At 33.7% G+C, this 27,497-nt stretch overlaps 3 protein-coding genes and 1 long non-coding RNA gene across 4 annotated transcripts in view; 1 reads left to right on the top strand and 3 right to left on the bottom strand.

Moving 5' to 3' along the window:
• Nucleotides 1-21,483, bottom strand: part of LOC114167014 (TMV resistance protein N-like) — a 45,121-nt gene extending 23,638 nt beyond the window's left edge. Inside the window, exon 1 of the mRNA XM_028051910.1 lies at nt 20,892-21,483. Within this exon, the coding sequence (XP_027907711.1) occupies nt 20,892-20,959 (68 nt within the window). The 5' untranslated portion in view covers nt 20,960-21,483. The remainder of the gene's footprint in view (nt 1-20,891) is intronic.
• LOC114167017 (TMV resistance protein N-like) lies at nt 2,024-5,658 on the bottom strand. Its single transcript, XM_028051918.1, has 5 exons — nt 5,084-5,658; nt 3,911-4,994; nt 3,569-3,829; nt 2,735-3,463; nt 2,024-2,251 (listed from the first exon to the last, which is right to left on the bottom strand). Exons 1-5 carry the CDS (start codon nt 5,587-5,589, stop codon nt 2,072-2,074), a joined length of 2,760 nt encoding a protein of 919 aa, XP_027907719.1. The 5' UTR covers nt 5,590-5,658; the 3' UTR covers nt 2,024-2,071.
• On the bottom strand, nt 14,923-19,362 carry LOC114167018 (disease resistance protein LAZ5-like). Its single transcript, XM_028051919.1, has 5 exons — nt 18,518-19,362; nt 16,681-18,048; nt 16,417-16,490; nt 15,725-15,874; nt 14,923-15,150 (listed from the first exon to the last, which is right to left on the bottom strand). The coding sequence occupies exons 1-2, from the start codon at nt 19,274-19,276 to the stop codon at nt 17,623-17,625; spliced, it is 1,185 nt and encodes a 394-aa protein (XP_027907720.1). The 5' UTR covers nt 19,277-19,362; the 3' UTR covers nt 14,923-15,150; nt 15,725-15,874; nt 16,417-16,490; nt 16,681-17,622.
• Nucleotides 21,484-21,932: 449 nt separating the features above from the next.
• On the top strand, nt 21,933-23,983 carry LOC114166019. The gene is made up of 4 exons (XR_003599832.1): nt 21,933-22,047; nt 22,157-22,227; nt 23,589-23,721; nt 23,814-23,983. It is a non-coding gene; the product is annotated as an uncharacterized LOC114166019 (long non-coding RNA).
• Nucleotides 23,984-27,497: the final 3,514 nt, after the last annotated feature.

The following is a 27,497-nucleotide window of genomic DNA, read 5'->3' on the forward strand; positions in this document are numbered from 1 at the left end:
CGAGGCGGAAGCTCAGCCCTCCTCTTCGTGCCGCCATGTACATGTACTTCAACCACGGATTCCTGCAGATTGGGAACACCAGCTTTCCCAGCCTCTTTGGCCTTGGCGGCCATCTCCTTCCTCAGTGCTTGAAAGAGCGCCAAGTTCTTCTTACCAGATTGAGCCATATGCCCTGCAATAACATACCACAACTCGGATCAAAACAACTTAGCATCATTAACACAGCTTAAGTAATAAACAGATACCTTCAATATCTATTATCGGATGCACCGAATTATAAACCCTAACTAAGCCCTTAGTGGGCAACTTATCCACAAATCTTAACAACATCCCCACCACCTCCTTGTCTCCAGACGACAACTCCTCCACTCCCATGTCCTTGTAACGCGAAGGATTGTTGGTCCAACTAAAAGGGAACTTTGTACTCCCATCCGCATTCAGAAAATACGGCTCGCCTCCCTCCTTCACTACAACCTTGAAGTACCCGTCTTTGAAGTGCTTGAAAGATTGGGAGAATGCATCCAACCTGCTAATGCTAGGGCGACTGATCAATGAAAGCCAAGTAGCCGGCCTCCGGGGTCTAGTATCATAAAAATACAAGAACGCATAAGGTGAAGGCTCCAAGTACAACGACTCGCACAGAATGCGGAAGGCCTGTAAGTAAGCCCAACTATTGGGGTGTAGCTGAGTAGGCGCCACATTCAAAGCCCGCAGCACGCCCATAGTGAAGTCGTCAAAGGGTAGTCGTATATGAAGCTGAGAAAAATGGCACATGTACATATAAAAGAACTTCTCGGTAGCCCCTTCTTGCCCGTGGCATACCCGGTCTATGGCGCTCACCCTTTCCAACGAAACAATATCTCCACTGACCCCTCTAGACATGACGGGTGTACAGTTTAGCCAAGAGTTCAGCAGGCGAGACCACCTAAACAGTGATGACTGGTCACGAACATCAGATGCGACCCACGCATAACCGCCCTTGGCCGGCCAGTTACTCTCCTCCAGCTCTTCAGGAGGATCTTCTCGGACTTCCCTCACTACCTCCATTGGCATCCCGCTAGTGCCAACTCCAGCACTCATACCCTCTCCGCGAAGCCGTTCATCCCTACTCCTATCCGACTCAGTACTTTGACTACTACTAGACGCAGATAACGATGTGCTATCGCTACTAGACATACCTGTTTTCGTTTTTTCGGAAAGATGTCGGTTGAATTTGGGAACTAGTCGGACAATATGATGCGCACAAGATCTCTGAATGAAAATTCTCGCGAATGAACCAAGTAAACTCTCCGCTGCTTTCAAACCCATATTTATAGCCCACGATCCCAAACGTCTAAAACTTTTCCCGCCAAAATAAAACCCCATACCAATCGACACCATCATGAAGGATATGGCACATGAAACGGCGGCGCCAAAAGTTAATGATGTGACCACCTGACGCCATTGCACCTACCTTCTGACACCTGCAAATCCCAAGCCTTAACACTGTTCACCACACTTAAAGGCTGGGGGACTGGTGTATCACACCTAGCCGGACTTGCTAATTCGCCAACACATGTAATCCTTGACCGACAACCCATATCGGACAAGGCTGGGGGACTGGTGTACCGTACCTAGCCAAACTTAACCAAGTAAACAATGTACACATCAAAACCGCTTAGCATCTAGTACCCAGCCACCACCAGCACAAGACATCTAGGCAAGTAGCCGGTCAAGACCGACTACTTGCCTAGATAGTTAACTAACAATCGGTGCCCCACCTTCAATAGGCCCCCAGGGCCTGTTTTGGGGCCCAGGCCCACTCTTGGCCCAAACAAGGGCCCAAGTCAAAACCCAGCCCATGCATTAATCAAAAGTCATTAATGTTCTATAAATACACGTGGACCCCATCATTTAAGGTACGCATTCATTAATTGCTGATTTGACTCCCTGAGAGCTTTGACTTACTTGAGCTTCGGAGATTCTTCTGCAGGTAACCCCTCCTGGGTTCAAGCCGACATGTATCGAATGGGAAGAGGCCAACTGAGGAGATAGCGGACTACATGGTAAGGTGACTCTTGTGCCTGACTTCTTATTTGTTCTCTGCAGGAACAGAGGTTGATAAATAAACAACACACAAAGCCATTCCCTTCATGACACGATCCTGAGGCAAAGTGAAAGAAACATAATGTCCCTCACCCATATGGGCCAACCAAAAAGGATCATTGTCGCCAGGGAGAGAAACTTCACTTAACTCACTACTTGCCAATACCTGTACCATGAGATGAAAAGCTTAATTTTTTATGTAATTTGCTATTCAAATTGTCTTCTGCAATGATTATTTTATCGTTAATATTATGAATTCAGCATTTATAATCTAATAAAAATGTGACACATAATTAAGACATATCAATGATAATTAATTTAAACAAATCTAGTTAATAGTTTGATTTGTATATATCACCATCATGACCTTAGAGATTTAGAATGCATTTCTGTTTTCATCTCTTTCAGTTTATAATCCTATAATCATTGGGAATAAAACAATCCTGACGCAAGCAAAGCAAAGAAGTGGAACTCAACTTCCTAGTACTTAGTATAAGTATAATGACTTGGTTTGCTGGTTACAAAAATCAGACAGAAGTGAAGGGTTTTAAAAGTTTCATATTGCAGTTTAATTTTATTTTATATTCACTTATTTAATAGCTAAATTGATGGTGAAGGTGATAAAGACATAAGAGAGCTAGGGAAGAACCTCAGATATGCCATCGCTCACAGTATTGAAGAATTCACCGTGTCTTCCAAAACCAATCAAAGATAACCTGAAGTGATGCTTTGAAATTCCCGATTCTGAAATATTTACAACATATTCAACCAGAGTAGTTTTTACTTGTGTAGATAGTGGAAACTCGGTGTCACATTGTACCACAACACTTCGAAGATTTGCAAGGGTGTTAAATAGTGGCATAATATCATCACCACTACTATGCTCTTTATCCATGCAAAACGAATGAATATAAGATAGGGGATTCATTGTTGGCGACATCCAACACCAAATGATAGAAGGAAAAGGATTATGTGACAATCCCTCAAATCGATGTAGGGATATATGTCCAATGCATTTTGAGCTTACAATGGAAAAAGGCACTTGTTTAACAACTGCATTTTCAGCAATTAAACTTATCAAGGATTCCATTTGCCCTATATCTTTTTCCATTAGGCTTAACTTTGAACAACCAGAGAGAATGAGAGCTTTCAAAGATTTCAGCTTATATATCTCTCTTGGGAGATTGCTTAGACTTGTACAATCCTTCAAATTTAGAAGTGTAAGATTGCATAGACATCCAACAGATTGGTCAACTTTGTGCAATCTTGGACAATCTTTGAGAATGAGCTGTTCAAGTCTTGGTAGTCTCGAAAAGTCAGGTGTTTTTGTCAAGTACATGGAATGACTGAGATTGAGGACTTTTAGTGACTCCAAAACCTTCAAGAAGATGGGTTTTTGATAAAATATTAGAAAAGAAAACGATGAAATAAAATAGTTATAAGTGGAAACAAGTTTTGAAAGAAAATGGCTCGTAATAAAAACCTGGGGTTGTTTCCATAGGAATCGAAGAAGATTGTATTTTAAATCAATAGCTATGGCATCATGCAGATAAAAGTCGTTAGGTAGGTATTCTGATGGAAACCCTTGCCAACTGATCCATATTAATTTCTTAGTACGGTACTTAGAATCTGCATTGATCTTCACCAATCTTGATGGGTCACTTACCTCTAAAGGATAACGTTCATATGAATCTCTCCCTGTAGGCGATCTGTGAACGACCTTTGTCTCCTGTGATGAAAAGAGCTAAGAAAAAAAAAACATTCGACATGAGAAAGCAACCACTTCCAAAAGAAGTTTCAAACCATAGATTAAGAATGTTCTTACAATATTCTCTGACAGTGCATGATGCATATCGTTTTCAAGGCACACCCGATTCTTATTCCAAGGTTCCTTACTTGAAATTTCAAGAATAATTTCTCTTCCCATATCCCGGAGCAGAGGATGCATTCCAAATTTGTTGTTATTTTTAACTTTTATGAGGTTACGCTCTATGAGAACTCTTATTCCACTATCAGCGTCTACTCCACAGCCATTTAGGATCTTGGTAGCATAAACTTTGCCTTTACCAACAAAGAAACAACATATATCAAGGAATAGATCTCTTTCCATTTGATTAGGCAAACCGTCAAAGCTTATTTTCAATATCTGTAGAATTTCATGTCGAGGAACATTGTCTAATTTCAACAATACTCTATTCCATTCTTCTTTCGTCCTTTCATATAAATAAGTTCCAACGACTTCAAGAGCTAGAGGTAGTCCTCCACAATAAGCAACAAGTCTTTTTGCAAGAGAATAGTATTCCTCTTTTGGTTTTGCTTCCCTAAATGCGTGCCAACTAAAAAGTTCAAGGGACTGGTTTTCATTCATTCGATTTATCCGAAAAACAGAACGAACTTCATGTTTCCTTAGTAGGTATTCATCTCTTGTTGTAATGATTATTACAGTTCCTTCACTGAACCATCCCTTACTTTCCCATATGTCTAATGGACAATGTTCATTCACATCGTCAAGTACAATGAGCACCCTTCTCCGATAAAGTTTTTCCAGAATCATACATCTTCCCATTTCAACGTTATGTATCTTTACCTTTGTTTTCAGGACATCTGAAAGAAGTTGTCGTTGTAAATGAACATGCCCTCTCGTCCGACTAACTTCTGAAATATCTTCAACAAAACTTTTCTCCACGAATGTACCATGAATTTGACTATAAATGGCTTTGGCAAGGGTGGTTTTACCTGATCCTCCCATTCCACATATCCCTATCCTACAAACTTCCGTTGATTTATTTTTTATAATTTCAATCACATCTTCCACGCGAGACTGTAATCCAACTGGAAATTTAGTAGCAGACAAGACTGATAAATTAAGAACACTCTTAACAATTGTGTCCACTAGTTCAGCATCACTCCTTCATGTTCAATAGAAATTAATGAAGAAGTCACGTATTAAGAACATTCAATCAAAGTTTAAAATATGCTTATTGAGTGAGCGATTTACCTGTAGTTGCAATCATCCCATCCAAAGAAATTTGCAGTTTTGGTGATTGCGTGACTCCACCTAGACATGGCATGCTCCAGTTCTTGTGCTGAAAATGTTTGGTGTGCAGTTGCTTTGAAGGCTTTTCCAAAATCACCCTTCTGAAGACGTACATCGGATGGCTGAATTTCGTAATATACGGGCAGAACATGTCGGCAATAAGTTTCGTGCCATTGAATGATTTGTTGAAGCTGATGAAGACACCAAGCAGATTGGGAATAGGTTTCGGTGAAAACAACAATTGCTACCCGACACAGATTGAGAATAGGTTGTTGGATGTGCACCGGCTTTATTGCATTGTCGTGGTGAAGGAAAGTGGTGAGCCCATTAGCAGAGAGGGCAGAATCGAGATGAGAAACAAATTTCCTGCGGATGTCTTCTCCAGTGAAGTTGATGAGCACGTCGTACATCGGTGGGAGTTTGGAAGATGAAGAGGGGAGTTCCATGGAAGGAATTGATGACGTCATCAAGTGTTGGAAGAGAAAGCAAAAATGCTACACAGTGAAAGAGATGATCTGTACAGACACAAAAACCAGTCAAAGTAGTCAAATATTTATTTATTTTTAGTAGTGGAAGCGCGTTAAGACTATTATAACAGAACCCTTTTTAGTTTAGCCATTTAAGAAAGAAATTAGACCGCACCCACTTTCAGCCACCGAAAAAAGCATTACACCGGTTAACTATGAAAAGTTTTCTAATTATATTCCGTTTTTTTAAATTTACATATCTTTATGAATGAAAGTACATTTTCTTTTCACGTTGAGGTATATTTAAAGAGACCACTGTATTGTAATAATGAAAAAACATTACAAAGTATAAATATAATTTACAGAAATGTAACTATACGCGAAATTAATTTTAAATAAATAAAATACAATAATTAGATATCACTTTATTAAAATTTAGGAAGTTTAGTATGATTTATTAAAAATTAAAAATACAAAACAGATGGGTGTCATTCATTTTATTGAAAACGTAAAGTAAATGTAATTTTCCGTTTTATTTGAACTACAAAAGAATGAGACACATTTTTATAACATTATTTCAATATTATTTTGTTGTAATTATTAAACAAACATTTTTTTTTCATTTATGTTTACTTTGAATTCTAGTTTGCTGTGACGTAGTATCTGATTTTAACAATTTAATCAATTCTTGATTTACTAATTTAATCGGTGCTTGATTTACTAATGCAATCCACCTTTAGCGGTAAAATATTACTTATGTTCATACCAAACCAATTCCTTAAAAGGTTTGCGATACTTTACGAGTAGTTTAACCTTTTCATATCAGGATGGATGTAATCAATTATATCATAGTTATCGAAACGAGATTCGTATCGTGAATCGTTTTGTAAATTTTTTGAATCGTGAATTGAATCTTACTTTGAATCGTAAGATACATGATAAATAAAAAACATTAAAAATATTATATATTATAATTAAATTAAGATCTCCAATTTAAATGTTACATCTTAATTTTATTCTTTCATTCATCATCTCTAAGATCAGTGGCGGATCTTGATCAAAATTGATGGGGGAGCCAAAATAATATACTTAAAATTTATATATTTAATATTACTACTACTAATTCAATAAAATGAATATATAATTTAATATAACTATAACTATAAAAGAAATTTCACATATCTAAAGATTATCCATCATTTTTTCATATTCTAGAACTTATCAAATAATTCAATTATAAGTACATTTTTCAGCTATTTTTTTTTCCAGTATAAATAACCATATTATTTACAAAATATTCATTTTTCCTTTTACTAATATGCACGTATCGATTCAAAAGTCATCACAAGCATTCCATTTCATTGTTATGCAATGAGTAACGATATTGTCCTGTTTTGATCTTCACTTTTCTTTTATCAATTTAAAAAAATGAATTTATTCTTTTATTTTTCATCAATATACCTATTTAAAAAACAAATTTAATATTAACTTTTTCTTTATCATAATCTAATCAAACATTAAGAGACATAACTACTACAAAAATTATGATAATCAAATTCACTTAAAAATTGTCTATAAAAAATCGCATAATACATTACTTACTTTTCTATATTCATAAAAAATAAATAATATACAAAATGTCATAAGATAAAAATTAGTACTAAATATTAAACAGGTATTTCATTACCAAGTTAGACAAGATAAAGTTATCTTCTTTTCTCTTTAAAAATGGAAGAAAAGATTAAAAAATGAGGATACAAATAATGAGTTTCTGTTTAACTTTTTTTTTTCTTCGGTAACAAAAAGTTAGATAAAAATGAGAGATAAGTACAACATATAAAAAACTTAGTAAACAATGAAAAGAGAAAATGAAAATTATCTTAATAATTTTTTTATTATATTTGATTTTATATTTTACTATTTATTAACATTAAATATTATACTTTAAAAAAATATCTAACTTAACTTTTATTAATTTTTTAATATATTATTACCTAATTTAAAAAGATAGACATAATTTAAAAAATTTAATAATATACATAATTTAAAAAAAGTTAAACAAATAATTTAAAAAAATTAAAAAAACTAAAAAAAATTGAAAAAAAATTGGGGGGGGGTCGTGGCCCCCGCTAGCTCCTAAAGAGCTCCGCCACTGTCCAAGATCAATGTCACTTAGATCATCTTCTTCATCTAATATAACATTTTGTGGCAACTCATCGTCATCTTCTTCATCCTCTTCCTCAACTTCTTCAACCATCCCTTCAATTCCATCATCATTTGCTGGTGTAGTAGATTTTCCCTTTATGTTTAAGTTTCTTGGATCCCTCTTCCTTTTTTTCTTGGAGCTCCCTCTTCAAGAGTAAAGGATTCGTGTATATCCATCCATGAAACATCGTTTGGTAGACAAGGATCCTCTTTTTCAGTAATCCACTCATCATCTGATTCAATATTAGATAGACATATAGGATCATAAGTATCTCCTTTCTCTTCTCTAACCTTTTGTCTCATTTCAAGTTGAAGATTATATTTAACAAAGACAAGAGCATTTAATCTTTGTTGTTCCAAGCGGTTTCTTCTTTTGGTATGGACTTGATCAAATATGCTCTAGTTTCTTTCACAACCAGTAGCACTACAAGTGAGACTTAAAATTCTCATTGCTAGATTTTGCAACTCTTTACCTTCAAAACCATAACTTTCCCACCAAAGAGCTGCAATGCCAAAACTAACATTTATAATTGTGAAATTATGCTTTTAATAAAATCTTGAAAAAAAAATTATACCAGGTTGCTTCTTATCCCTAATGTCAATTGCCATGCTTCTTCCAAATAATCCTTGGGCTTTCTTAAATCTATCAAGTTGTTAATCAAGTTGAAATCTAATCCTTCTATCAGGGATCATTTTTTCTATGGTTTCATACAAACCATATGAAACATCTTCATCCGGATTGAAGTTTTTGTCATAATGAAATCTAATATAAAAAAGAAGTATAGTGTTATAGTTATGAAATTGTAATCTAAGAAAATATAGTGTTAGTTACTTACTTAGGATTAAGGTAGTAAGCACCAGCATGAAGAGGTCTATGTAACTGCAAATTCCAACGAGTATCAATTATTTTCCACACCTTTTTATAATGAGATTCTTCATTCTTGAAATTTGCAGCTATTTGCTCTTTAGCTCTATCCATTGCTTCATAAATATATGGCATTGCAGGTTTTGAGTCTCCATCTACAAGCCTTAGTATTTTTACAAGTGGAGTGACACACTTCAGGCAATATTGGATAGATTTCCAAAATCTAACATCAGATAAAACAATGGTCACTACTTGTTTACCTTCAGTCTTACTAGCATGTTTACTAGTTGTCCATGCTTCTGAAACAAACATACCTCGAAGAGCATTTTTCTGTTGTGCTATACACTAAAGGGTTAGAAAAGCAGTTGCAAATCTTGTGACTGCTGGTCGAGCTAATTCTTTTCCTTTAGAATATTTTCTATATAAATTTAGGACCCATGTGTGTCTATAAATGAAAGTTGTGACTTTTTTTGCATTTGCAATCGTATTGTAAAATACTGGAAGTTCACCAATGTCTTCAAGAATTAAGTCAAGACAATGAGTTGCACACAGAGACCAAAATAGTTTAGTTCTCTTCTCTTCTAACATCTTTCCTGCTGCCACAAAATTAGAAGCACCATCTGTCACAACTTGCACGACATTATCCTCCCCAATTTCTTCAATCACAGAATCTAACAATTCAAACATTTGTTTAACATCCTTGATCACATTACTGGTATCAATAGATTTTAAGAACACTGTTCCGCTTGGACTATTAACTAAAAAGTTGGTAAGAGACCTCCCTTTTCCATCTGTCCAACCATCACACATCAAAGTACATCCCCATTTTTCCCATTCAACCTTATATTTCTCCAAACTAGCTTGGATATTGTCAACTGCTTTTTTCAGATAAGATACTCTAACTTCATGATAAGTTGGAGGCTTTAAACCCTTTCCATATTTCCCAACAGATTTCAACATTTGGGTAAATAAGGAGCTTCTTACCAAATTAAATGGCAAAGCATTCCCATATATGCAGTTGCAAATATCTTGAATCACCAACTCTTTATCTTTAAACATTTCATTTATGGTTGTCTGTTTTGCAACTCCTTGTTTCCCCTTCTTACTACATTGAATATTTGTTTCTTCAAAACAGTCTACCCGATTTGCTTCTTTTATTTTTCTTTATCTTCTAATAACTTCAAAAACATTTCTCTAACATCATCAGGAACAGATGTACAAGCAATGACATTCTCCTTTGTTCCAGCAAGATGATGTTTCATTCTTGCTACACCACCCCAACAAGTATGTGAACAATATTTGCACTTGACTAAAAGTCTATGAGGAGGAACACTCTCACAATGATTCCATGTAATATCTATTTCTTTCTTTCTCTTTGTTTGAGACATACTCTTTCTAATTCTACAAATAAGAATAAATTCAAACTAATATTTCTTCTTAAAAAATATAAATTAACATTCATAATAAAAAAATATAAATTAACATTCAGAATAAAAAAAATTAAATTAACATTCAGAATAAAAATATTTAAATTAACATTCAGAATAAAAAAATTTAAATTAACATTCACAATAAAAAAATTTACATTAACATTCAGAATAAAAAAAATTTAAATTAACATTCAGAATAAAAATACATAAAAGGAACTATCAAAATATAAAGTATAAAACGTATACTTTATTTTAAAGATTAATTATGTTTTAGTAAACTATGAAAAAGAAACGTAAATTATGCTAAATTATTTTAAAGTATAAAACATATTTTATTTGGAAAAGAAACGTAGATTCTGATCTTTATGCTAAAAAGATGGAATTTAAACAAAAAATAAAAACGTAAAGCAAGAGATCACGTGTGAAGGTTTCCAAAAAAGTGAAATAAAAGGTTGATGTGATGTACATTAAATTAAATATTATTAAACTTAAAAATCTAGAAACTTCATAAAAAGCAATATATGAAAAAGCCAGTGGTGGAAAACATTTGAAAACATTTGGGCAAAAAACATTTAGGCGAAAAACATTTGAGCAGAAAAAATTTTAGCAGAAAGCAAACCTGTTCAAAATGCTTTCAGGCTTTCTTCTTCACGCGGTGCTTTCTTCTTCACGGGCAGTCAGGTTTTTTATACTTCTTCTTTTCTCTTTCACTTTATGCTTCTTCTCCACCTTCGTATGCATCTCATATTTCTTTCCCCTCTTAATTTATAACCAAATATCCTTCCAAATGTGACTCTTCAGTTTGGGTTTTTTCATTTTCGATGTGTATTGCATGTTGCGTGAAGCTCATCCGGTGTGAGTAGTAGGTCTGACTAGCGTGTAGGTAGTGTGTCGTGATATGTGTATTTTGAGAAATATTTTGGGGAAGTGTAAGCGTGTCAGAATCGGCTGAAACGGAACTGAATCGGGAATCATACGATTCCTACACGATTCATCCGATTCAGAACACGATTCAAGTCAAAAAACGATTCATCTACTGATACATTTCGTTGGACCAAAATTTTGAACCGTATCGCGATACGAATCGTACGATTCTAACTACCATGAATTATATATCTCGATATTTTTACTTTTAATATTCATCAATTGTTTCATTCAATCTGTTTCTAAATTACTCGTCTTATTTTACTGACTTGGGATAGTTAGAATAATGGACAAAAAACAAGAGGGGTGAATTAGTTTAGTATTAAAATTAATACTTTCAAAAAAATTTCCAAAATTTTACCGTTTAAATTAAAGTTCAGTTCCTTTAAATGCAAGTGCAGATAATTAAAGTATAGGGAAGAAGATTCAACCTAGATATTTATACAGGTTCAAATCGACAGACTCTGCATCTAGTTGTTAATCTCTTAAACAAAGAGATTAACTCAATCACTATAATAATCACACTACAATCAGATTAAGAGAATAGAGGATTTGAGAACACTTTGCAGTCATAGCACTAGAACTCTAGTTCTTCAAACTGTGTTTTTGCAAGAAGAAAAGACTTATATTCAAAGAAGTTCAAAACTTAGGTCAAGAAGCTGGAAAGACAATTTCAAAACAGTTAGGGAAATTGATTATCACTTATGATAATCAATTATTCTAGTGTGTTTTCTAAAACCAAAAGTTTGAGCTGATAATCAATTATTCAAGTGGATTTTCTGAAAAATGAGCACAGGTTAAGATAATCGATTATCCTAAGTCATAATCGATTATCACAGTGAACTTTACAAAAATAAAAGGATCCCAAAAAAATTAAGAGTTGGTTGTTGTTTCTAAGCTATTTTAAACTACTCAACACATAATTAACTTATTACAATAGAGCTTTAAACATTAATTAACTTGTCTTCAAATTATATTCCAATTTGCTTGAGATTCCTTGTCATCATCAAAATCTTCTTATCTTTAAATCTTCCCTTTTTTTTGCCAATAGAGGTTGAGTAGGAACTAGTTCCAAGTTATGGTCCAACTAATTCTTCTCTTGCTTTCAAATGCTAGGAATAGATATAAGGTTTTAGCTAGTTATAGAGTTTCGATCTTTATGCAAGTGGTTCATTGAAGCAATCCCTGGGGGATCATATTGAAGTTTGATGATCTTAGACTTTAGGTGTCAGAAATAGACTTAATGCTAAATTTAAAGAGCACTCTCAAAACAGTTAATGATTTGCAGAAGTAAATAGACAAGATTAGCAATGATGTCGTGGAAGAGGATGAGATGAAATCCACTCATAGGCTCCACCCACTCAATCTATATATCAACATGTACTTTCTATCCAAATACATAAATTTAAAAAGCCAAACACCAACTACCAATATACTTGCTAAATCTCTATGGATACAATTGCACCCATTCGACTGTACTACAACTGACTTGGTGCACTTGCCAATAAGTGACATAACTTAATAACTCTTTTAAAACTTGATATTGTGTCATGTTGGGGATTTGAGGCCCAAGCCCTATGGATATAAAATCTTAACCCATGTTTTTACTTATAAAGTTTTTGGCATCGTTGCTAGAGACTTAGTTCAAGTATTTGGTAGTTTTTTTCTTTTTGTAAATATGTGCATATCTTGTAAAGATCAAGTTTGTATATTTGTAAAGTTTTGTTTTTGTATTTTATAAAATCTTTATTTTCATTTTCTGGTTTGCTCTCACATAGATTTTTTTCATTTTGTGTTTCCTCTCAAATAGATCTAGAACAAGTAAGTTGAAAAAAAATACATATTTGTATTCTTGTTTGGAATGTTTGTGTACTTTTTTACTATTGAAAGAAAATTTTGTAGAAATTATGCTCTTTATTTGAAATTTGTCAGTGATGACCCCTTATTTTTTCTATGCATAACTTTCTCCACAATTATCCAACTGAGTTGGTTCTTTTTTCATTACATTCTTGACTCAATTATCTTTATTTTGAATGTAAAAACGTAGTTTTTGGAGGTTTGTGAAAGATGCAGTTTAATTTCGAAAATTCCAGACAAATTGCATAGGATAACTTTGTTCTTTGATGTTTGTTTAATGCATAACTTTCTCCACAATTATCCAATTAGGTTGATTCTTTTTGCTTTACATTCTTGATTCAATGATATTTAATTTTAATGTAAGAACATAATTTTTGAAGTTTTTTTGAAGATGCGATTTAGTTTTGAAAATACCAAAAATATTGTAGAGGACTTGCTCTTTAGTGTAAAATTCAAATATGACATTTTTTACCTTTGTTATTTTTTTTTGATGCATGACTTTTATCCAATTGGGTTGATTCCTTTTTAATTACATTATGGATTCAATGATCTTTAATTATAAGGTAAGAACATAAATTTTGAATTTTTGTACAAGGCACAATTTTGAAAATACTAGATAGATTGCAAAAGTGCTAATTTTTTTTATTTATTTTAAGTGTGTTTCAAATTATGGATGTTGAGATTTTAGTCTAGTTTTGAGCATTGAATTAAAGAAAAAGATTGAATGAAAGCCGGATAGAAACTAAATGACTTGTTGTAATCAATAGAGCCTAGAGCTGCTTGATACTGAGTAGAAAATTTACAGGGAACTTTTGAACTTTTTCTCTATTACATTTTATTATGCAGAAAATTTGATCTTTAAACAATCTAGAAAGGAAAAGTAAGAACAACGTTGAGAAAGATAAAAAGAAAGCTCTTCTCAATAAGTGTTTGAGGTTTTAGGGGTACAACCTTGCAATTATAAGAGATTGTGCCATGCACATCAGACCTAAAAATTTCTCCAGATTTTTCATTTCACCTATAACAAGGTGAGTAAATAACTAAACTTGCATTTCTTAACCTTATTCCCCACGTCTCTTTACACGAAAAGATCATGAATATCCTCGAGCTTACCTATGGATGTTGCACAATAAAGAAAATTGGCAAAAAAAGGATTTGGATTCTTGACTCCCAATTAAAAAACATAACTAGCCAGTACTGAAGTTGGTCAAATAAGTCAAGGATTTTTGAACCAAAAACAAAATTTGCCTATACTGAAGTTGGCCATCAGTATTGGAGTTGGCTAAGTAGTCAAAAAACTAAAGCCATAACAAAGAGGATTCTAAAGCCTTTGAAGCTAGTATTGAAGTTTGATAATCTTAGAGCCTAGGTGCTAGGAATGGACCTAAAGTTACATTTAAAGAGTAGTTCCATAATAGTGAATGATTTGTATAAGTAAATAGACAAAATCAAAAGTGGTGTCATGAAAGAGGATGAGAGGAAACCCATTCATAGCCTCCACTCCACTCAATCTATATATCAACAAGTACTTTCTATCTAAATACAAAAATACAAAAGCCCAAAAACCAAGTACCACTACAAAAAAACATGTAAATATCGACAGTTATTTTTGCAATTTACGTCATTTTTAACCGTTGTTTTTTACTTGAGCGACAGTTCCAGAAATGTCGTAATTCTTGCAGTCACAAAATATAATATAAAGTGACAATTTTAAAAAGCAAATAACATCAGTTAAAATAGACGTAATATTTTATTAGAAAAAAAATTCAATAAAAAAAACGACGCTTGGAACTGACATTATTATCATTGTATTATGACATTTTTAATTGTCACTATTATAATTAATTCTCATATAAACTGCATCATTATCAATTGTCACAATTTTAATATTTAATTATTTATTATTTTCTACCTATATTTATACTTTTGTAATTCTATAAAATTTATTTTAATAATAATTTAAAATATACAAAATTTTATGACACTGTACAAAAAATTAATAAACACTTTTTTTCTTTGATTGATCAAGAAATTGCAAGGTACTCAAGAATTAAATATCCAAAAACAAGAAAGATAATTTGAAAATAATTGTTAAACAATACAATTCTACATTTGAAGTTGTTATCGTAATCCTAATCCTAGAACTTTCTAAAAGTTCATAAATTTCCCCATCATATCACAATCACATAATTTCTAAGGTTGTAATAATCTTTACAAGGCCTTGCTTCATCTCGTTGAGCCTCCTTTGTCATTCAATGTAGAACCACTTCCATTTGGTTCCTGAAATATATAAAAAACACAATTTTGTTATTCAATTTCGATGAATATATACAAAAATAAATCAATTTGGTGGAGCTTGAGCAGTTCCTAATCCTAATAATTAAAAGACTCGAGCACGGGTATTGGAAAGAAAATAATGTTTACACCTTAATATACTATACTAAGTCACTGTAAAAATTATTTAATGAAAATACAGGAAGCACTAAGCATCAACTCACCAAAACATTTTCAACTTTTGTGTTTAAGTTTAGATTTAAAATAATATTATAATACCCCAAATCAATTTTGAAATATGATACAAATACATCACTTATAAAATATCCATACATCATAAACTAATAATCTAGGAGTATAGGATATTACCACTTTGCATAGCTACATATTTTTACCAATAATCCCATAATAAAATGAAATCTAAGAAGACCATGAGTCTAAACTATCTAAAAATAAGACTTGTAGGCAAATTCTAATAGCCTTCATTAGTAAACAAATAAATTAAAAGCAGCAAACAAATATAGTGTAAAGAAAAGCAAGCTAAAAGGATCTAAGAGGCATCTCACCTTTATATTCTTACCTTAGTTTTCGGATACCACTAGATAATGAATGCAAGCTTCAACGTCTTTAGTACGAAGGGTGGTGAGGGTTAAGCAGAAATCGAATGCCTTGAATAAAGAATGTTGATTGTATAAGGTGGCACCCTTCCTTGCTAGCACAAATACCATGACTAAAGATTTGAAAAGAGAAACTTTAAAAATAAGTTGATGCCAAATGCTTGCAGCAGCAAAACATCGAAGAATGACATGCAAACGTCTTGAAGCCCGTAGTAATTACTTAAGAAACACTACACCTTTAGAAGGATAAAATTAATTAAAAGATAGATGAAAGAAGGTATCTAAAAATAACACAGAAAGACAAAACAAAAGTAAGTGGTAAGAAGAGTAGATTGGTATTTCACAAAAAATAGAACATCAATCCGGTCTCAAAAGACCCCTTCTTTTTCTAGGTTCACACTAATGGATAAGTTAGTATTTTATTGCAATGTAATATCTTATTGAAGAGTTATATATAAGATGATTTTTGTAAAGAGTGATGAATCTAATAAGGTGTGCAACCTACATGATAAGGAGTGCAACCCACATAATTTTGTGACTCAAAAATTTTAGTCAATACTAATGCGGTAGAAAGAATGTGATGTCACTTCTCAAATAATAATACCAATAAGAACAATAATAAACAATAACAGTAACCAAAAAATAGGTGGATTACCTCAAACTCCCAAATAACAATTGGTTAATTCTTCAAGATCCTCCAGCTTTTCTATTGCTTTAGTGTAATCTCCTCTAAAGTCAATAGAAAATATATCTTTAATGAGTTCAAACAATCACCCGGGATAACAACTAAAACAGTAATCAACATAGGATAACCTTTCATACAACATCATGGACATTAAACTTTTCTTTGAAGTTAGAACACTTAGAAACCTTTCCTAATTCCAAGGTGCATAGTGTGTGTGAATGTTCCCAACCATACCTTGCATATAAGATGCTTCATATTCTATCTGCAAAAGAAGAGGATAATGACGAATGATGGTATAAGTCAGGAGACTTCCAAGGAGAAATGAATACATTGTGTCTTCTATGGTGGCAGAAATGGGTACAACCTGAAATGACTAAGTAGATAGCATTCAATAATAGCTAATATCAACCATGAAATGACTAAGGATAATTCTATATATTTTGGGGCGTATCATTTACCCAGGTCAATTCTACTATATCAGGCCGTTGGTGCCTATTTCTATCCATTTTAAAGCTTATAGACATTGTTTCCACTGTCTCAAACAAGAAAGCTTTATGATTTTCAACATGGATATGTTTTTAAGCAAAATAATTTGAAAAGGCTGACTTCACATCAAAATAAATTTTGAAACACAACTTTGCTGCTAATGCAACAAGCAACCTAATTGGCACAATAAGATTATCACTACTTTCGACTTAACATGAATATATTTGGAAAGAACAAGTTATGAACTTTAAGAACTGAAAATTGAAATAATAGGTATAATAAAAAGGCAAAACTGAAAAAACTGTAATGAAACTAATAAATATACACTGAAAAAAAAATTGACATATTTAAATTATACATAAAAAGATTTGACAAAAGGCAACCCATCAGAAAACAGATACAATAAACAGCTCATGTAAAGCCAAGGAAGCACCACTGAGGAGTGAGAAACAGGGTAAAATAAACATGAACTTCTTAACTCTAAGCCATAAAATTGAATTGCAAACAAGAACACCATGATTAATTCCATAACTCAAGAGATACTGCTGTTCTCAAAGAAGACGAATGACTTACCAGAAGTCTCATTACCAGATATCCTTAGGAATTTTTCTTTGGCTCCAACTCCTTTTCTGTTCTCAAAAAAATTAACTTACCAGAACTCAGACATTAACATTTTCTTAATGAATTTATTTAAAGCATTTTCCTTTTCTCAGGACAAGGCTCCATTTCCAAGCGATTTGATTCACTATATATAAGATAGACAGCAGTTTTCTTGATCACCAATCCGTGACCAAAAGTTACAAAAATCTCCACCTTGTCTCCATATCCTAAATTTGACATTATGAAATCCCAATCTTCATCGTTAGAGGACATTACTGAGCTATGGTTGTGCATTTGTAATGTGCACTTTGTGTGATTAACAATTAAGACAGCAGTAACTATAGGTTCAATGATTTTGGAGGTTGATAAATAAACAACACACAAAGCCATTCCCTTCATGACACGATCCTGAGACAAAGTGAAAGAAACAGAATGTCCCTCACCCATATGGGCCAACCAATATGGATCATTGTCGCCAGGGAGAGAAACATCACTTGACTCACTGCTTGCAAATACCTGTACTATGAGATGAAAAGCTTAATTATTTATGTAATTTTGCTATTCAAATTGTCTTCTGCAATCATTATTTTATCATTAATATTATGAATTTAGCATTTATAATCTAACAAAAATGTGACACATAATTATGTCATATTAATGATAATTAATTTAAACAAATCGAGTTAATAGTTTTGTTCTGTATATATCACCATCATGTCCTTAGAATTTAGAATGCACTTCTATTTCATCTCTTTCAGTTTATAATTCTACAATCATTGGGAATAAAACAGTCATGAAGCAAGAAAAGCAAGGAAGTGGAAATTAACTTCCGAGTACTTAGTATAAGTATAATGACTTGGTTAGCTCATTACAAAATCAGAAAGAAGTGAAGGGTTTTAAAAGTTTCATTTTATTTTGTGTTCTCTTAATTAATAGCTAAATTAATGGTGAAGGTAATAAAGAAATAAAAGAGTTAGGGAAGAACCTGAGATATGCTATCTCTCACAGTACTGAAGAATTCACTGTGTCTTCCAAAGCCAATCAAAGATAACCTGAAGTGATGCTTTGAAATTCTTGATTCTGAAATATTTACAACATATTCCACCAGAGTAGTTTTTACTTGCTTAGATAGTGGAAACTCGGTGTCACATTGAACCAAAACACTTCGAAGATTTGCAAGGGTGTTAAATAGTGGCATAATGTCATCCCCACTATTATGATCCTTATCCATGCAAAACGGAGGAATATAAGATAGGGGATTCAATGTTGGCCACATCCAACACCTAATGATAGAAGGAAAAAGATTATATGACAATCCCTCAAAATGATGTAGGGATATATGTCCAATGCATTTTGAGCTTACAATGGAAAAAGGAACTTGTTTAACAACTGTATTTTCAGCAATCAGAGTTATCAAGGATTTCATTTGTCCTATATCTTTTTCAATTAGGCCTATCTTTGAACAACCAGAGAGAATGAGAGTTTTTAAAGATTTCAACCTATATATCTCCTCTGGGAGGTTGTTTAGACTTGTACAATCCTTCAAATTTAGAAGTGTAAGATTGCAGAGACATCCAATAGATTGGTGTACTTGGCTCAATCTGGGGCAATCTTTGAGAATGAGTTGTTCAAGACTCGGTAGTCTCGAAAAGTCAGGGGTTTCTGTCAAGTACAAGGAGTGACTGAGATTGAGGACTTTTAGCGACACCAGAACCTTCAAGAAGATAGTTTTTTGATAAAACATTAGAAAAGAAAATGATGAAATAAAATAAATAAGTGGAAACAAGTACTACATTGATTTGGAGTTAAGTTTTAAAAGAAAATGGAGTCTAATAATAAAACCTGGGGTTCTTTCCAGAAGAATCGAAGAAGATTGTATTTTAAATCAATCACTATTGCATCACGGAGACAAAGGTCGTTAGGTAGGTATTCTGTAGGAAACGCTTGCCTGATCCATTTCAATTTCTTAGGATGGAACTCAGAATCTCTAGTGATTTTCACCAATGTTAATGGTTCACTTATCTCTAAAGGAGGATAACGTTCAAATAAATCACTTTCCATAGGCGATCTGTGAATGACTTTTTTCTCCCGTGATGAAAAGAGCTAAGAAAAAATAATATATTCGACGTGAGAAAGCAACCACTTCCAAAAGAAGTTCAAAACCATAGAATAAGAATGTTCTTACAGTATTCTCTAACAGTGCATGATGCATATCCTTATCAAGCAACAGCCGATTCTTATTTCGAGGCTCCTTTTTGAAATTTCAACAATAACTTCTCTTGCCATTTTTCGTAGCAGAGGATGCACTCCAAATTTGTTATTCTTTTAACTTGATGAGGTTACGCTCTATGAGAACTCTTATTCCACTATCAGCGCCTACTCCACATCCATTTAGGATCTTCCTAACATAAGCTCTGCCTTTACCAACAAAGAAACAACATACATCGAGGAATAAATCTTTTTCCATTTGATTACCCAAACCGTCGAAGCTTATTTTCAATTTCTGTAGAACTTCATCTCGGGGAATATTCTCTAATTTCAACAATACTCGATTCCATTCTTCTTCCGTCCTTTCATATAAATAAGATCCAATGACTTCAAGAGCTAGAGGTAGTCCTCCACAGTAAGTAACTATTGTTTTAGCAAGGTCATGGAATTCTTCTTTCGGTTTTGCTTCTCTAAATGCGTGCCAACTAAGAAGCTCCAGGGACTGGTTTTCATCCATTAGATTTATCCGAAAAACAGAACGAACTTCATGTTTCCTTAGTAGGTCTTCATCTCTTGTTGTAATGATTATTACAGCTCCTTCACCGAACCATGCCCTACTTTCCCATAGGTCTAATGGACAATGTTCATTCACATCGTCAAGTACAATGAGCACCCTTTTCCGATAAAGTCTTTCCAGAATCATACTTCTTCCCATTTCAACGTCATGTATCTCTACCTTGGTTTTCAGGACATCTGAAAGAAATTGTCGTTGTAAATGAACATGCCCTCTCCTCCGACTAACTTCTGAAATATCTTCAACAAAAGTTTTCTCCACGAATGTACCATGAATTTGACTATAGATGGCTTTGGCAAGCGTGGTTTTACCCGATCCTCCCATTCCACATATCCCTATCCTACAAACTTTCGTGGATTTATTTTCGATAGTGCGAATCACATCTTCCACGTAGGATTGTAATCCAACTGGAAATTTAGTAGCAGACAAGGCTGGTAAATAAAGAATCCTCTTAACAATTGTGTCCACAAGTTCAGCATCACTCCTTCAAGTTCAATAGCAATTATAGAAAAAGTCATGTATCTCACCTAAATTAGATCACAAACTTAAAATATGGTTGAGTGAGTGAGTGATTTACCTGTAATTACTCTCATCCCATCCAAAGAAATTTGCAGCTTTGGTGATTGCGTGACTCCACCTGGACATGCCATGCTCCAGTTCTTGTGCTGAAAATGTTAGGTATGCAGTTACTCTGAAGGCATTTCCAAGTCACCCTTCTGAAGACGTACATCAGATGGCTGAATTTCGTAATATACGGGCAGAACATGTCGGGAATAAGTTTCGTGCCATTCAATGATTTGTTGAAGTTGATGAAGACACCAAGCAGATTGGGATATGTTTGGGTGAAAACAACTATTGCTACCCGACACAGATTGAGAATAGGTTCGTGCATTGGTTTCACTCCATTGTCGTGGTGAAGGAAAGTGGTGAGTCCAACAGCAGAGAGGACAGAATCGAGATGAGAAACAAATTTCCTGCGGATGTCTTCTCCAGTGAAGTTGATGAGCACATCATACATCAGTGAGAGTTTGGAAGTTGATGAGGCAAGTTCCATGGAAGGAATTGATAACGTCATGAAGTGTTGGGAGAGAAAGCAATAATGCAACACAGTGAAGAGTTGACCAACGGCATTCAAACTAGACCAACAGCGACTTTGAAAGTAGCGAAAACATGGAAATAGCCAAAGCTTAATATATTTTATAGCAGAGGAAGCGCGTTTTAAGACCATTACAGAACCCTTTTAACTTTCGCCATTTAAGAAATTAGACCAACAGCGACTTTGAGCTACGAATAAAAGCATTACACACTAATATAAGTATGAAATTTTTTCCGTTTATATATATATATATATATATATATATATATATATTTGTTTTTTTATGTTAGGCATGTGTATCTCTTTAGTTTTTAAAAGAATAAAAAACATTTCCTTCTCACATTAACATATACCTAAAGAGGCCACTGTAGTAATGGAAAAAGAAAAGTATAAATACAATTTGGATAAGAGAAACGTCACTATGTAAGGCCCAGTTTTCTGCTCTAATATTTTAAGGGCTGCCTTAAAAACTGTTGGGCCTAAAGGCTGCCCCAAAAGATAAAACTCACTCCTAAGTCTGCCCTAACTCACACTTTCTACTCACTTTCAGAGAACCTTGAGCTGAAGCCGTCAACCCCTCTGCTAGGGTTTGTTTCCTCACTGTTGTCAAGTTCGCTCGAGCTCTTTCCTACTCAACGTAAGTTACCCTTCGTCTCATACCATCCCTCCCTCGTTATGTTTTCGTGTTTTCCCAGTTAGGGTTTTGTAGGGAGCTCCTCTTATGTTTTGTTCCACTATTTTTCCAGTTCCCTAAACTGTTCCGGAGCTGCTGTGCTCACTCTTGTGGTGTCGAGGTCCCGTGCTAAACCCTTTCCAGGTAAGGGAAGCTAGAACCCTCCTGTTTGTTAGTGTGATTATGGTTGTTTTGCGTTTGTTTCATGATTGGTTGAGTTGTATGCAGCTGTCACTACACCAAAATGATCGATAGACAACACTATTTAGATAGCGCTTATTTAATTAAACGCTTTAAATTAAGTTACGGACCCAAAAACAGCGTTTCATAAAATGAGCGCTATAAAATATGGACATATAAATAGCGCTTCATCCAAAAAACGTTATCTATATTGAATTTATATTTTATTTTTAAAAAGAAAAATTAAATAAATTAATAGAAAGCACTTTTAAATTCAAGTGTTGTGTATTCAAATATCAATAAAGAGCGTTTTATTAAAAAAAACGCCATCTATTATTTATTAAAAAATTTTAAAAAAATTTCACGCCCGCATTGCCTCTTCTTTGCGAAAATCATTCTCGACTATCACTAACTTAGGTTTTATTTCGTTCTTCGACCTTCTCTAATATCATAGTCACCTTATCTCGCTTTTGACGTTTCCGGCCAGATCAAAACCCTAACCATCAGTTCATCACTAATACAAACCCAAACCTTGCCATGACAATATTGATACAACCTGAGAGAACGCTACTAATATAGTCCGAAAAGCTTCCAAATCACCTTGTTGTAGAGTCCCAAAATCGTTGCAATAAAGGTTAGTAATTTTAAACCGATGTGTATGTGTAGTTTCAATTATATGTAGTGACACTGGGGTAGTGGACCTTTATATATCATCTTTGGAAAATTCGTTCATTTGATTCTGGTGGTGGGTTTTGAAGATCGGGTTGTTTCGTGAAAAGTATCTCTTAAAGTTTATGTGTGTGTATGTAATATTGGTTGTTCATGTGAGACATATTAAGTTTGGACTGAAAACAACAAACGTTTAATAATTGAAAATAATTTCTGATAATTTAATTTCATGAGTTTCTATCAAGTTGAACTAGTTTCATATCTATCAATTATGTTTACTTTATATTAGACCTTTTCATTAGCTTTATGATAAATTATAGATGTCATTTGTCATGGTGGAAAAAAGGTCGTAAAGGAAAGACATAAGAGTTTCCCAAGCAGCCATAACTTTTATCTTTAACGGAAATGAATGGTGGAATTAGTTTAGCTCATTCAAAGCACGTGTTCTCAAATTTCTGTAGTTCTTTGCTTTAAATAGTTTCAATTTATTTATAGGGTCATTTTCTGGCTAGAGTTTTTATCATTGTACTTATTTGGGAAATAAAAGCATTTGATCACAAAGGTCATGTTGCAAAACTCTACATTATTTTTCTGCCATTATTTTTTGCATCACTTGTTGCATTTTTGAAGTTGATAACTACCGGCGCTACTAGTAGGATGTGTTTGCAAGACGAAGCATTCAATAAACCAAATGCAAACCTTGCTTGCCTTAGTTGCTTCTGGAGAAGATATTCTTGAACCTCTCGCTGCAATGATTGTTGTTTTGGTACATCCGTATGGTATAATAAGGTATAATTTACTTAAGCAAATTACCTAATCTTATTGTATTACTATTTTAAAATTATTCAATTACTTATATTCTTTAATCATTGAATGCACAGGATGTTCGAAGTGGTGTATTGTCTCTAAATGATGCCCAAATGATGTCCAAATGATGCAGGATGATCAAATGGTGGAAGCAAAACACATTAAGATTAGGTTTAAATGTAGTATTGTATTAAGATTTGTCAATGATTTTTAATGTTGTCTATTTTATGTTTAAATATTTCAACTCTTTGGCACTTTGAAATTGTTGAACAATTAATGAAATCTCTTTTCTTTTCATTTTTATTTGTATACCGACATGTTGTTTTTAGAGTTTTATAATATTTTTATATAATTTAAATTGTCATTATTAAGGAAAAATTTATTGAATTATGAAATTATAAATATAGGAGAAAAATAATAAATAATAAAATATTTTATTAAAGAATAATTTATAATAGTGACATTTATAAATGTTGTAGTATAATTTGGAGTGAAAGATAACACTAAAAGAAGAAGAATGAACGCAAAATTAAATAAATTATAAAAAAAATAATCAAATCAATAGATAACACTTGTTTGAAAAAACACTATTTATCGAAGAATACATAGATCGTGTTTGAAAACATAAGTGTTGTCTATAAGAGCATTTATAGATAGCACTTTTTTGCAAAAAGTGCTGTCTTTCTGAAAATACATAGACAACGCTTGTTTAGTCAAGTGTTGTCTATAAGGTGTCATTAGATAGCGCTTTTTTACAAACGCTCTCTATTAATAGATATCGCTCCAATAGATAGCGCCTAAAAAACGTTATCTATTATCAAAAAAAGCGTTGTCTATTGACAATTTTGGCGTAGTGTGTGGATGTATGAGCTAGTTAGCATTTTTGTTTGGATCTGAAATATGAATGTGGCAGGGAGAAACAGTGGCGAGGTTCGACACACTCGCCCAAGCGAGACTTGCAGGAACAGATCAGAGCTGCACTCGAGCTCTCGCTCAGGCGGAAGCCCTTGTTTTGAGCGAGACACTATCTCGCTCAGGCGAGAGACGCTCACCTAAGCGAGGACGTGTGAGAGCTCTTGACCTGTTGCTCCTGTTTTAGCCCAGGCGAGGAACCTCACCTTTGGGCGACGGGTTGTCTCGCTCAGGCAAGGAGGGCTGGCCTAAGCGAGCCATGCGAAAGCCTCCCCATGCCCCTGTCGCGATCTCGCCTAAGCGAGGGCACTCCTCTCGCCTGAGCGAGGACTCTTGGCTTGAGCGAGATCTGCTGCGAGTTGTGTTGTTTCATTCACTTGGCTAAATGAAATGTTGGATTTATGATGTACCCTATATAATGTATGATACCTGCGAAATGAAATGCATGAGATAAGCTGTGGTTATAAATTGGATTGATTTGATTGCATGATCTCGGCATGTGAAACAAATGAGATGGTTGGTGTTAAAGTGGCATGGTATTGGCATGAGATGAAATTCCACAACTATGGTTTGAGAGTAATGAAAGGGTATGGAACCACTGGGAAAGAAATGAAAGAGGTGAATTATAAAGAGATGGTATGCGATGTATATGTATATGTGTGATAAACCTTTCTTGATTGGTCTGGTATGCTTGGTCCGTGTCAGTGCGTAATTCCTTGGAAATCTCTAGGTGGGATTTCAGGGTCGTGCTTCAGTGGTCGGGACGTAATTCCATGGCCCCTGTTAGTGGGTGTCCATGGTGGTGCCCCATCAATATAACTTGGTAAGGTATCAAGGTAAGGATTGCATCCTGACACTCTAAGGAGTCAGTTAGTCTCACTTAGAGCGGACTGACTCTTGTGGGGAGAGTAGCAGAAGGCCTGAAACTCATTAAGGGCTAACCTTTTGTGTGGGGGAATTGATTCATTGTAACACTTGTAACACATAGCTCGGGGGTGATTAGAGGTATCCACCACAAGTGCAAGCATCCGCTGAATCTGACCAGGTTATATGTATCCGGATGAGTCGAGTCGAGTCTTAGTGTATTGATTGGAAGGTCATAACATGCTTGGATGGTATATGTATATTGGACTGTGAAGGCATATCTGATTGCATGATAAAATCTTTTTGGCTCTAGCTTACCCTTTGCTTGTTTGATTGTCTTGTATGTAATTCTTCTCTTTTGCGATGATCATCGATTTATTGATGTGAGCAGAGGCGAGAGGTTCTCGCGGTCAACAGGGGAATGGTGACTCCGCTGCGTAGCCTGCCTGGGCTGGATCCTGTTTCCTGGATTTTCTTTTAGGGCCACGGCCCATGTAGTATCTATCCTTTAAATTCCCAATTTGATTACTGTAGAATATTTGTACCTGGTTCAGTTTGACTCCGTTACGCGATTTGGATATATGTATGGTGTTACTTTTAAACTCCGAGACTGTGCTACGATATTATTCTAGTGTGACGCTTCCTTTAATTACGTTATTAATTAAATGGAGTGTTACACACTACACCTGAAATTATTTTTAAAATAAATTAAATAGATGAGTTAGATGTCACTTTATTAAAATTTAGGAAGTTTAGTATATTTTTCTTAAGAATACAAAAGAAGTGAGTGTCATTTATTTTATTAGAAAAGCTAAGTGATAAATGTCTTCATAACATCAAAATGTATGACTTATGTTGTGTTCGTTTATGCTGATAGAACTGTTCAAACAAATTTGAGGGCACAAATAATTATACAAAATTATGTTCGTTTCAAAAGATCACCAATGAAAAGTGCATATGAATTTGCAAAACAATAAGATAATTCGTCTAAGTAATAAGATAATTCATTCAAAATAGACTAATTCTAAAATTCACTAAAAGTTAAGGGATCAAAAACATATTTAACCTTTCTATATACTTAAAGTCTAAACTAATCCTTACAAATATTGTGCACATTTGTAATTTCAATATCTGTTAGCTGTACTTGTCTGAATGTCTTTTTTTTTTGGGGATTTTCTTAAAAGATTATATCTGGACGTACATATCAAATGAATATTAATTTTTTAAAAAATTAATAAATTAAAATAATTTGTAAGATCATGACTATATTTGACAAAATTTAGTTGAAAACAGAAAAAATGAAGTGCCTTCTACATAACTTGATCGTTTGTCATTATAGTTATACGGCCCGTTACTCCGAACTATCGGCGTTGAGTTATATATTTTTCGTATATGAACTGTGATTATAGTTATTGAGAGATTGTGGTTATGCATATATATAATATTGATCTTATACATATAAGACATTTGACACCACTTTTATCTTAAATATTAAGATAATGATATTATGGGTCTTTATTTTTATATAGTGTTTACCTTTGTTTTTTCTAGTGAAATTTTAACTCACACTTCGACCATTATTACCAACATATCTGAAAACTGTAATAAAACTTATAAATATAAATGAAAAAAATGGTATATTTAAAATATACGTAAAACAAATAGCATCAGCGCAAATAACGAGAAATAAAATTAAAGTGTGTTTCGTTTAGGCTATGGTGCTTATTATGTTGAAACAAAAACAGAGACTTCCTGGCAGATAATAAACCAAAATAGGTAACAGAACATCGAACTGCAGCGATCTGAATTTCATAATGCACTATTTTTGTCGAGGATTTCGTAATGAATAAAAGAACTGACAGAAGCAACAATGAGAAACCAAATAAAGCCAAAGAAGCACAAGCGAGGAGTAAAATAAACATGAATTTCTTAACTCTGAGCTATACTCAAAGAAACACAAGGAAAGTATGAGCAAAAATTAA

The sequence above is a fragment of the Vigna unguiculata genome, chromosome 10 (genome assembly GCF_004118075.2).
Source record: "Vigna unguiculata cultivar IT97K-499-35 chromosome 10, ASM411807v1, whole genome shotgun sequence".
In the NCBI taxonomy this organism is placed as follows: Eukaryota; Viridiplantae; Streptophyta; class Magnoliopsida; order Fabales; family Fabaceae; genus Vigna; species Vigna unguiculata.